Source organism: Aulonocara sp. 'chitande type north' Nkhata Bay, linkage group LG3 (genome assembly GCF_057382095.1).
Source record: "Aulonocara sp. 'chitande type north' Nkhata Bay isolate Kocher_YH1m ecotype deep benthic linkage group LG3, A_spYH_male_GT1.1, whole genome shotgun sequence".
NCBI classification, from domain to species: domain Eukaryota; kingdom Metazoa; phylum Chordata; class Actinopteri; order Cichliformes; family Cichlidae; genus Aulonocara; species Aulonocara sp. 'chitande type north' Nkhata Bay.
Window position 1 is genome coordinate 48,602,949 of NC_141346.1, and position 12,949 is coordinate 48,615,897.

The window sequence follows — 12,949 nt, forward strand, 5'->3', positions numbered from 1 at the left end:
CTCTTCATCACCTGACAGAGCAACTAATTGCACGCTGGCCGCCTCTCAAAGCACATCAATGATGTTTATCCCGCCTGTAACAACCGTACTGTGGACTGCTTTGTGTTCAGGAAACTCGGGTTTTCCCTATAATTACATTTCTATTCAGACCTCAGATACCAGAGCGGGATCATTTTTATTTTTTTATTATTTTTTTTTACTTTCATGTCTATTTTAGTTGAGCTTTGAACAGTACCTCTGTGACAGTATGTAGAGCAGAAAATTCAAAAACACTTTAATACATAGACCCAGTACACAGCACAACTTCCGAGTAATGACGGCTGTGGCAGCAGCTCCACATTCATATCCAATATTTTTTTAGGTTAAAGCAAACAAAGCTAGCTTCAACAGCCACCCACATACAATGTGTGCTTAAATATTAGCATACGCCAAGGCAAACTAAATGCTGGGCATTAAAAATTAACAGATCCAAGAGTCTGTTCTTGCCTCAGGGAGACTGTAAATGTCATAACTTTTTTCTTACATTATAAATGAAACTGCATTAAACTGTAGTTAATTTAACAGTGCTTTCAATTGCTTGTCTTCTTCAGTGGGAAATTATAACTGGTATGAAGAAAAAAAAGAAAGAAAAGAAAAGCAGTCTTACCTCTATTGGCCACCATCACTTTCTTGATTGGTCGATACTCATTCTTCGGGGCAGAGTGAGCAAATCGGGTGAGAACATAAGCCCTCCGGAAAGCCAACACACCAAAGCCACTCCGGGCTAAAGTGTACCTAAACATCCTGAGAGGAAAAAAAACAACTGTTCAACTACACAAACAAAACAAATGCAAAGTAAGAAGACAGGAGTAAAATATTAAGATAAATCTAACACATGAACAATGAAACAAGGCTCTTTTTAAATGTAAAAAAACAAAAAAAACAACAACAGTATTTTGGAGATCTGTGGTTCTCACCAAAGGATGTGTGAACCACATTTGGAGAAATTAAATCAGAAGCTCCCTCTTAAGCTACTGCTGAGCCTCCACAACATGGCATTTTATTCAGAAGTGTTTAATTGTCCTTGAACTAATATTTACAAACAGTCCTGGATTATTGAAGGATTCAGGAAGGGGGAAAAAAAAAAAAGAAAGGCTGTACAATGAGCAAATGGTTGAGGCCTGTGAATGTGATGGCTGTTGCTGGGGAAAGGTGGCTGAGAACATAATGGATAGACCAGTATTTTTAATGGAAGCTAGACCATTTTTTTAATGTTTAAAACATATTTTGGAATTGTACAATGACACAGTAACCATTTTAGTACAAATAATGGATGACACAGTGGTGCCCATGGTTAGGTTATGGCCTCTATGGGTGAGGTTCAACTCCAGTCTGGGACCTTTCTGCTCCCTGTAACTGTGCAAGCTCGCTTTGGGTACTCTGGCTGCCTCCCACAGTCCAAAAAACATGCAGTTAGTGGGGTTCAGCTAACTGGCGATTTAAAAATTGACGATGCCTGGCGCTCTGCCTTAGCCTCGTGACTCCAGGCTGCACAGTGCTTCTCGCCTTAGCTCCCTGCGACCCTGAATTGGATAAACGGAAGAAAATCGATATATACTAATAACAATTTTTTTTAAAAACAACAACAACAAAAAACACAAGCCTCAAAGGATAAGCTCTAGTTGATTAGTTACAGCATAACTTCGTCCAGGAAGCCAGACTGTCATTAAAAAAGGAAATTGAGGAGGCGGGAAAGCCAATCAGCTGCTGCTCTGCTTGCCAGCAGCCAATCAACTGCTAGTGTCCAATTAACGACAATGAGTTTCTGGTGCGTTTGTGCAGTTTCTCTACCAAATTACAGCAATAAAGATGAAGACTAATTACCTAGAAAAGTACAACCATATAAACTATGTTTTGTACCAGACACACAGATCTCCCTTTTTCTGCCCATTTTTAAAAAATATATATATAAAAAAGTCAAAAGATTTCTTACAAAGATAATTATAGCTTTGTTCCCTCTGAGCTAACAACCGGTAACAAACACACAACCTGACAAACCCACTAGTCGTCACAACTAAACGGGCATTAAGCTACTGACTGTTACGAACGTTTAGCAGCACAACAGCCGCGTGAGCGCCACATGGCACAGGCGCCCATACGCACGTGCGTGAAGGTGCAAACCGTGTCACAGCTCCCTGAGCTTGATGAAGAGCTTCTCATTCATGTGAGGAGACAGGCAGAAGAAGTTCAACGCTAGTGAGGCAGCCAGGCTTCTTCTTTAAGCCAGACCTCAGCCTGCACTTCACTAAAAGTCCTTTGCTGCCACACTGTGGTCAAACGTCGGAACTACAGTCAATTAGGTCCCCTTGAAAGAACAAGTATCAATTTGCCAATGAAACAATAAACCAAACTAAAGGGAATAATCACTGCATTTGATTATTAAATGCACTGATTATGTAATGACTTAAATGCATCCTTCAAGTCTCATATTTGTCCTAAGCCATAATATTATTTGTATGTGAATCCAAATATCTTCAATAAAAAATTTCTTAAAATTCAACTTTGCATTGACAATAAACATATCAGAGCCACATGCCACTACACAGTTATTTCCTGCTTTACTGTGGACAATTGTTTGTTTCTGCTGAGATATATGATGCCATTTCTCACACTGCACTACTTATGTAGACAAAGTGCTGAGACACTAGAGCACCAAGATACAGATCTGGATAAAGATTTAAAAAGTCGTTTTCTACTCACGTTCTACTGTTTTGGAAATACTTTTATCACACACTATAAATAATTAGCATTTAGCCGAATTAGAAAAGGAATAAATGAGACAAGAATCGTTCAATAAGTTAATGTCTTGAAGCCGTCTGTAGACACCATGCAGTGGAAACTCAGCCTGAAACCAAATACTGCATCTACACAAAAACAACAGGCACACCTGAAGAAACAGATTCAGTTTCCCAAGCCCTGAATACTGAGCGGGCCTAACAACAACAGACTGAAAAAACTGGATCCTTTCCTTGAACCTTGTAGTAGTACCTCTAGGTAGTCTTGAACTTTAGATTTTAATTCTTTAAATTCCATAAATAAGCCTTAATGACAACCATCACCATGAACCGGAAGCAGCCAATGAAAACAGGCTGTGACTGTGAAAATGAAGCTAGTCAGGGGAACATATATAAAGACGTCATATTACGTGAACTTTCCACTGTGGTGTTATTAAACTGCTTTGCACTTCTCCGTCTTCCCATCTCACTCCACTAATAGATCACGCAGCCAACAATGGCAAATGTGTCCCAGAAAGTGCGCTGTGGTATGACGAGGAGATACTGGGACAGTCCGGCAGTCGCACTAAATCTGAGTGCAATTTCGGTTTTTGGAGAGCGTGAATTATATTGCTATTTTTGGCTCAGAGGCTGACTCAGATACAGTTGTCCGTGCTATGAAGGGTGCTTTGGGTTCATACTAAAAAATGTAAGATGAGCAGGTAAATAAAACCGGGGGCTTCGTGTTCCCGGGATGTGGGAACTCACAGCTGGAAATCTTGGTTCACTCTGAGGCCCGAATCAAAGTTAAACACAACAAAAAACTGAAAGGAAAAGCACAGACGTGTACTTTTCCTGAAACTTGCAAAGCTTTTCATAAATGCTGTCTTTGCAGCACAGACATTGCATGTTCTCACCAGCTACACACTCGGCAGCAGTGTTTGGAGAAAGGAATACAATGAGGGTAAATACAGCTGCACGAGCGCTCTATGAGACAACTCTAGCTACGTTTCTTTGATCCGTCAGCACTAATATAAAGAGCAGATGATGTAACATTATGAGGTGTGATCACGGTCCATCTTACTGTCTGAAACACAGCAATCAGGCATTGCTTTATCATGAAGTGCTGAGAAACCCAAACCCCACCTTATACTCAAACATGACAACTTAAAGCTGGAAAAGACAAAAACTGATAAAAGACAAAACCCCTGAATTTGTGCTGGACAGAACGAAGGAATAGCCAGTTCAACACAGTGTATCGCAATATTATCCAATATTTTGTAACAACACTGCTACACCAAATACGTATCCTATTATTTCAACTGTAAAAATGATGAACTTTTTAGTACGAGAAGAATAAAATCGAATTCTCTTTCAATCCACCGGATGGCGCTCCTTTTTTCTAGTATGGTCTGCGAGGTTCTTCTAATGAGTTTTCTTTCCTAGTCAAACACAGACAAACAGGGACTTTTTGGATTTCTTAACAAGGTCAACGGGGGACAGATATGACTCACGGGATTTGTAAGGACCGTCGTGGAATACTACGAACATGAGCGCCAGTGTCACACGCCACCATCCGATGATGGCAAAGCAATGACTCGCTCGGGCTTGTTAGTTTCTCGCTCAACCAAAAAAGTACTGAAGATTAGACACACTTAGCTTGACAAAGCTTCCAAAGACCCCCATTAAATCCTGTGGGTAATGAGGGTCTGTCACAGATTGGAGGCAGTGAAACCCAGGTATGGTTCCCCATAGACAGGGCCGTACCCAGGCTCTGCTGAGGCACAAGTTGAGGGACGTTTGAGTACCAGAGAAAGGGTTATGCTAACTTGTGACATAAGTCTATGTGCAGTTATTATTGAATACATAATTATTATCTGTAATAACATTGTATCATGAATTAAGTGTCATGATAGTACTGTGTAATAGAGTGTTTATAATCAGGACCATCAGTATAGTTGTTCTGCATACTTCTGCTGCTCCTCTCCATCTACAGAGTATGAAAATAAACAGCCGTCTTCCTGCAGCTCTCCTCTCTCTATTCTGATCTGAGCGGATAAGTAGCTGCACAAATATTAGAGCTCTCAGCTCTAATATCAGATTATTCGATTTTTCAATCCCCAAATATCAGTATTGGTATCAGCCTTAAAATTCTGCCACGTTCTACAACACAAACATGGGTGTTTATTTTAACCAAGCTCACCCAGGTTGAAACTCTCCTACTTAACACAGAACACCACCCCATCTTATTTCCCCCATGGACTTTTTCACTCTTTATGCGAAACACCTGATCAGGTTTAAAGAGGCACGTGACTGGCCAAAGTCTGCTGTCGTGGGCTCAATCTTCTAAAGCCTGAAAGGGACAAAGCCTCAAGGAGGTGAAGGAGTTGAGCTAACTCTCAGAAATGTAATATTCTGAAAGACTGTTATGGATTTTTGTATGATAACGACCAAAACATGGCGCCTACTTCAAGACGTGCATACACACACAACAGGTGGACAAAATAAGAGCACTTTGACGCATGACTTTAACTGAGGGAATCCAGGCAAAATCCGCTTTATCAACAGGAGCTTTTACAGGATTAAACGGCATATAAGTGTTTTGAAGAAGCTACAATTTCCACTCTACTGGAAGGGCAAAAAACAGAAGATCCAAAAAAAAAACCCATACATTCTGGTATCTTCCCCTTTTTCCTATTTATTTATATACAAAGCTAACTTTTTTCAAGATCCCTTTTTGTAGTAAATAGCGACCAAGTCAGAGATCAGAACCACTCATGTTATCCAGGGAAAAAACCTGCTTACATTAACAAAACACTGACACATCAGATACATCTTGTTTTGCAGTTTATCAAGTACTAGATATCATTAAGAAATGCTTTTTTTTTTTTTTTTTTTTAAATCATACAAAAAAAATTACATTTTCAATTATTCTAAATGTAATTTCAATATAATATTCATAGCATACCTGAGAAAGAAAAACAGATCCCTTTCCACTGGCCCTCTAACAGGCGCACAGACAAAGGAATGTGACCTTCGCCTTTCACTAAGTCAAAAAAAATGCACGGGATTGTTTTAGTTTCAGATATGAGCAAGGTTCAAAGAATTTTTAAAGCAAAACTCTGCATGCTGTTTCATTGTGGAGGCTCCAAACGAGCTGCAGGCCTCTCACTCCTGCAGACTGCTATGGTATGAATGTCTGTAGTACAAAAACTAAAAACACAGTCAGTGAAAAGTTGCAAATAAAGCAGCGAAAAACCATCAAAGGATTTATTGTGTCAAGTTAGAGGAACTACATTCATTACGAGACACTTCATCTAGGCGGATCGAGCGCGTTTAATGGTGCTGGTTTCTTCCAGGTGTATCACGTGCTTCCTGTCTTCTCCTGATTTCATTCAGCACACCTCACGATGAAACACGATGCATTACAGCAGTATGACATCATCTGAAACAACTCTAGCATCAACGTTTTCCCTAACTCAACCCCGACCGTATACAAGTACTGAAAAAAAGAAATCCCAGCTGGAAAGCCAAAGTGGAATAATAGCTTCATGCCAAATGTACTCCATGACCTCTTTCTCTCTATTGTAAGTCTCCAACTCTCTCTGTGTCTCTTCCTCTCAGTAGTTACAGCAGCAAAAAAAGGCAGAAGCACAAACATCGTCAATAGCTAACGTGGTCTTAAATTTTTATATTGGAAAACCCAGAAAAATAAGTTCAAGAAAAATGTGTTGCCACATGCATGCATCATCCTGTCCTCAGAGAAAGGTTATATGGCTACTGAGTGAAACCTTTGGGTGCTAGGCAGCTTAAAGCACCGCAGCGACTTCTGGTTCGTACATTAACTTCTTGGAGATCAAAGTTCAGCTCTGTCTTGTCTGTGATGTTGTGACACACAGACACACATAACTAGTTTCGACTTTGCCCTGCTTGGGTAATCGAGGGGCAAATACATAGAGCTAGCTATCCAACAGAAATTGGGCAATAACAAACAGTCTACCTTTCGGCGCTTACAGCATTCAGGGTTATCGTTAGAAGAAAAGGATGTGCTGTACGTGATGGACTTCTGTTGATGTTCACTGGCTGTTGTGGGCTCATCAAAAAAAAAAACAGGACTATAAAAAAAAGCTCAATGAAAGTGCGTACATGTGCAGCTGCTGAAGTGGCATGCATGGACATGACTTTGGGAAGCCCCCCCCCATATGTCTCTTTGGAGCTAAAAGGAGGTCAATCTTCAGTTTATTCTGCTCCTTCTAAAACCAAGCACTCCAAAACTGAAAATAAAGTTGGAGTATTCTGCACTCACAGTCGACGACCCAAACTGTCCCAGTGTGTGGCGAGTTTGTTAATCCACTTCTCCACCTTGAGAAAAAGTCTCTCCTTTTTTGTTTACTCTGCTATCAAAGACTTTTGCACTGTATACATGCCTTTATCAGCCTACTATGTGTGTATGGTTGTAACTTTGTATAACAAGTCGTGATGTGCTTTTATACATTTAGACTTTCTTTATCAGGCGCCTCATGTTATTGCATGTGTGCCTCCAAACACAACTTAATGTCAGAATGTGTTTAGATGTCTGATCTGATGTGAATCCAGCTCAGTAAGCTTACTGATGTAAAGAAAAGGCAATAGTTAATTATTCTGTTTACTTACAGGAATTTAATATTTTATACAAAGCACGATGTGCTGTGTGAACATATGCGGGAATCCAGCTTAATACAAATAAATCAGCTGCAGGCTGTTGTGTTGAAATGCACCTGAAAAACACCTATTTTACAGTCTGCAATCAACGTCTTCATCATGTGAGCTACAACTGAACTAAACAAGTTTTAACAGAACATTTTCTCACACCCACACACACACACACATACACAAATCTTTCCCCGAAGACATAAAGCAGATTCACTTCGATCCAACGATTCCTGAAAAAGTTATTTTTCATTAGCCGCGATGGAGAGAGGCAGAATGCACACCGAATGGAAAATGGATGTGCATTCAACCGCACTCCCTTCCCTCCTCTCTTCCTTCTTCCACCCCGGCAGTCTCCATCTCTGCCCCACCTGCCTCTGACCTGATAGGCAGAAGTGATGACTCTGTTTGTGTAAACTGGGACAAACCATATCCGGGCTCTTTAAACAAGAATGTTTACAAGACAGAATAACACAGAATAAAGATCAGCTGTATCAGAGCAGCAAGCCCTCGTAAACCAGGCTTCAAAGTTATTGTCAGCAACGTGAGCGTCACGCAGCAGGAACAAGCTTAAGGTTTGACTCTGTGGGGCTCATACCATAAAGGTTAGATTACTGAACTTGTGGAAAAGTAAATCATGGGTTTGAATTCGCAAGTAGTTTGGGATACAAGAAACACCTGTGATCATTTAAGTGGACCTGGAACATGTTTTAATGCTGCATAAAGCTTCTTTAAATTAACTACTAAGCAGACATTTAGCTAAAGTGTAATCAAGGACACGAACTTGAATGAAGCACTGTTGCTTCACAGCAAGAAGGTCCTGAGTTCAATTCCATCCTCAGGCTGCTCTTTCTGTGTGGAGTTTGTATGTTTTCCCTGTGTTTGTGTGGGTACTCTGGCTTCCTCCCACAGTCCAAATACATGCGGTTAGTGGGGTTAGGTTAATTGGTAACTCTAAATTAGCCATAGGTGTTAATGCGAGGGTATGTGTTAGCCCTGCGACAGAGCGGCGACCTGTCCAGGGTGTGCCCTGGGTTATCCCCCTGCGACCCTGACAAGTATAAGCGGAAGAGAATGGACGGTATAACATGTGGTGCACTGAAAAGACTTGTGAGCTATGTGAACCTGCTGCATTTTACTTTCAGACACTTTACCAGCTGAGTCAACAGGATGGTCCGACCCCCCGCTGCTACACGCTGCCCCGTGAAGACCTACGATGTACTGGTGAAACATGATCTCTCACATAAATCCTAAATTTTCACGTTACTTTCACTGATCAATTTAGACGCTCTTTTGAGAACCTGCCATTTATTTTCAGCTTTTTCAGGACTGACTTCTCATTTATATGTCGATTTTATTCTCAAGAAAGGTATCTGTGATGCAGTGGGAGCAATGATGAACACTGCAAAGGAGAAAGCTCTCGAATTGTAGAGAGGCAGTGTGTAAAAAACAGCCTATAGGTTATATTACACTAGTCAAGTGTGATGTAACCTATAGGCTGCATACTATCCATTTTAAAAAGTCCCTTTTATGCAAAGTCCTGTTTCACACTCACCAACCAAAATAAGAAATGTTAGATGAAAGCTCTCCATGGCCATTTTCATGCATAAAGTCCAGACAATGTCAAGAGGATCAGGTTGAGACACTGTCTGAAGTTGTTCTTTCTCACACAGAGAGAGACAACAGGTGATTGTGCACATCTGCTCAGTCAAAACACAACTGAAAACTAACAAGCACACAAAATCATCTTTATATCACTTCCCTAAGAGGGTAAATTGTAGAGTGGCAGTTTTTGATTGCCAGTTTAATGGCACCGCTTGTTGACTCAGCTAAGTGCAAATGACTGGATGATGCCTTGGCGGCAATTAAAGGAGAAAGTCCAGTATTTTTATAAGAATAATACAAGTTATCCATTCGCAATTACATGGAAACCCCAACAACAGGTCAGCACTCCAATTAGCTGCTTGAAAAACTTGTGTGGAGGATAAGGCAGGTCAGCACACATGCATACTGAAATACACAAGTGTGTCCATGTTTCCAGCATACATTAAAAATACCCATCCATTGTCACTTGAATTTATAAATGCATCAAAATTTACGTTGACAATTTATATATTTACCCACCCATCCATTCTCTTCCACTTACAGTTTAGGGCTGGAGCCTATCAAAGCTGTAATAGGGTGAAAGTTGAATACGATTTGGACAGCTCGCCACAGCTCGCAACAACTATTCACACCAAAATTCACACCTATGTGCAAGTGTAAGTCTTTAGAATTGCCTTTCAACTAAACATGCATGCCTGTGGACTAGGGCTGCCACGATTTGTCGACTAGTCACGATTACGTCGACTATCAAAATCGTCGACGACTGATTTAATAGTCGAAGCGTCGTTTGAAGCTTTGTAAGATCACAAAAGACGCAGGAATAAGTGGCAGGATTTAAGAGTGTAATAACGGACTGAAACAGAAGATGGCAGCATTGCATATACAAGGATGCCAGCTGCCGTTAAACCCCGAAGAAGAAGAAGAAGAAGAAGCAGCTGTGTCCCAGAATTCATAGCGCGGCCCAGCGCAGTTTCCAACAATGGCGGTAGCTAGTTAGTTTTAATGTTACTCTTATTATTCTTTCTGGGTCACAAAATAAACGTTTAACATATTTTCAGGCGAGAATGTAACCTCAAATATCTGCTCAGTTTATCAGGACACCACATATTTTCAAAAGCGCTCCGACGTTTTCGGAGGCATCTGTTACCCACTAGCTCGTTAGCGAGCTGGGGGCTAGGCTCACTAGCACCGCGAGAACACCGGACTCCCCGCAAATCGTTTTCAAACCCACCACCGTCTTTCGCTACTCAGGTTAAATATATATGAGTCACTTAGATAACTTAAAATGTTATTGTTTGGCTTTTTTTTTAGTATTTTATTTGTTCCTGAGTAAATCAGTTTGTCTGAGATTAAAGTTATAGTTTTTACACAGCTGAATAAACTCAAGCAGACAACTGATTATCAGAAGTGTGAGATGCTCCAGAATATACCCCAGTGTCCTGGGGTATATTCTGGAGCATATTCTGGGGTATATTTTAGATAGCAAGGAGTTTATTAAACTTCACCGAAACAATCTGCAAATTTCATTAAAATTTAATAAACTATCATCTTGTCTTTATTTTTAGTTAGCACAGACCTTAAACACTTAAAGCTGTAAGCTAATGATAGTTATATAAGAGCAGATGCTGCTGGTGCAATAAGCTGTAGTTTTATGTCCAATGGATGATGATCTGATTAGTCGACTAATCGCAAAAATAATCGGTGACTAGTCGACTATCAAAATAATCGTTTGTGGCAGCCCTACTGTGGACTGAAGGAGGGAGAACATACTCCACACAGAGTCACCAGCAACCCAGGGCTGTCATGCTGTGAAGCAACAGTGCAAAAATGGCAACAATAAAAATATATTTAATACAAATTGCAGTTGTGTAACCTGGAAGTAGACAAACATGTACTGTGAGACAGAAGAATGTTGATGCCACTTTGCAAAGTGCTTGAGTCTTCGCTGCACTTTTCCTCGTGAACCATTTAATTTATTAGAAAGCATTTCAGAAAAGAGTACTTAAAAAGGCTCCTTATACCTACGACATATCAGTAAAGACTTACGTCTGGAAATATAATCTCCTGTGATCATCCGAGACCTCCAAATATCACCTAAATCCGTCACCGCAGCACAGTTAAAGCAGGAGTGTCAGCTGGCACAGTTGTCTAAAGTGCATGTCTTCATCAAAAGGGGCTAAGATGACTTTGTAGCATGCCTTTTCAGTTTATTGCACTCACAACAGCTCTAAAGGTTCTGTGTTGCTACAATTTACTGCAAAATTGTCTTTTTGAGAAGCTGGAGGTGTCAGTTATTGGAGGAAGATAAGAACTATAAACAGAGTTCTTAAAGATTTAGATATGCGCTACTTTAAAATTCTGGATCACTTTCCTCCCGTTGCTCTGTCTTTACTGCTCCAAAAACTACCATCAAGGTGAAATTTGTTCCTTCTGAAGGATGTACAGCATTTCCTGCTTATGACTAATCAAACTAGCTGACTTCCTGCTGGGTCTCCCTGAGCTCTGGGATGGGACAGCTGTTGGCATGTACCACAGTGTGACGCAGAGTAAAGGTTGTTTTGAGGATGAACAAACAGTCCAACATCCACGGGATCAAAGGTCAAATATGACGGGGAACAAATTTCTGCATTGCAGAATCTGTGAGGGAAAAAAAGTCAGAGCTCCCATTTATGTGTGGCTTACACGAAAACAAACACATTGTGCAAGCTGCAAGTTTCAGCATGTACACAGATGTCTACTCTTTTCTTTACACAGAACTCCATCTGCTAAAGGACTCCTGCAGTTTTATATTATACTGTCTATGCAATGCTAGCAGTGATGACTTTTCTACGCCTACTGCAACTGTCCAGTGAAACGAAATCTCAAGCCTGAAGTTTCTGTGTGCACATTTGAGTCGGTTATAAGTCAGCTATGAGTGTGTGACTGTGTGTAACTAACAGAAAGCTCCTGATTAAAACGTAAACGCAGTTGGTACTTCATGTTCTGTTTCAGGTAAACACGCACACCTTGCGCATGTACCTGTGTCACAACTGTGCAGCTAAGACCGTGGTTTAAACCACGCTTGCAACACGTGCCACGCTTAAGTTACTTTAAAAATTAGGCCATTCAGTCACTCTCGATCAATCTCAAGTCAAATGCAATCAATCAATGACAGCCGAACAAACAAGACTCATTCATACTCTCTCTCACACACACGCTTTAACCCATCAGTACTCACATGCTGGCGTTCAGACGGTGTCAGTGAAATGATGTGAATCCGCAGCTGAGTAACCGGACACCAACTGTAAACAGTCGACTATCAGAGAGTGTTTATGGTTGTGCGTCTGCTTCTTTGCGTGCTAACCTCTCTCACACAGTTACAGACACACTGCTGCTGCTACTCGAAAGAGAGTGAGCAGAGAGGCTGGCTTGTGTGTACACACAGACTGGCACCGCACACGCAAACACAGAGTCACTTTGGGGCAGCCGAGCTGGCGCTCAAAGCGTTTAGATACACACTCTCTCACACACACACTGGCTCTTATGTGTAGTGAAGAAGCTAGGACTCTGAAGCTAGTTGCTAACTGCTTACTGAAGCTAACTTAGCTAGCAGCTGACACCGTCCGTCTCCGACTAGCGGATATATGGAGTCTGCTACTGCGCCTGCCTTCTGCCGTTAATCTCCCTCTCTCTCCTCTCTCTCTCTTCCATAAGCGTTCATCCCTCTCTTTCACATGACGCAACCAGGCGCGCCCCCCTCTGCTCTCAGCCAATCACAGAGGGGAATATGACAGCACGCAGTGAGCGGCAGGGTTTAAAGAGCTCAGACCGGGAGACCCCTACGTAAGGTTACGTAATTACGAAGGGGCTGTCAGCGTTGCACCCTTACAGCTCATCAACGCAGGAATAGCTCATGTGTTAGG

General features: G+C 41.2%; 1 protein-coding gene across 2 annotated transcripts in view; it reads right to left on the reverse strand.

Moving 5' to 3' along the window:
* Nucleotides 1–12,712, reverse strand: part of pcxb (pyruvate carboxylase b) — a 319,257-nt gene extending 306,545 nt beyond the window's left edge. Inside the window, exons 1-2 of one of the 2 annotated variants that reach the window (XM_086284188.1) lie at nt 12,265–12,712; nt 647–783 (exon numbers count right to left, since the gene is read on the reverse strand). In XM_086284188.1, the coding sequence (XP_086140314.1) occupies nt 647–783; nt 12,265–12,266 (139 nt within the window). In that variant the 5' untranslated portion in view covers nt 12,267–12,712. Of the gene's footprint in view, nt 1–646; nt 784–2,142; nt 2,245–12,264 lie in introns of those variants that run through there. The other variant, XM_086284198.1, reaches the window with a different exon arrangement.
* Nucleotides 12,713–12,949: the final 237 nt, after the last annotated feature.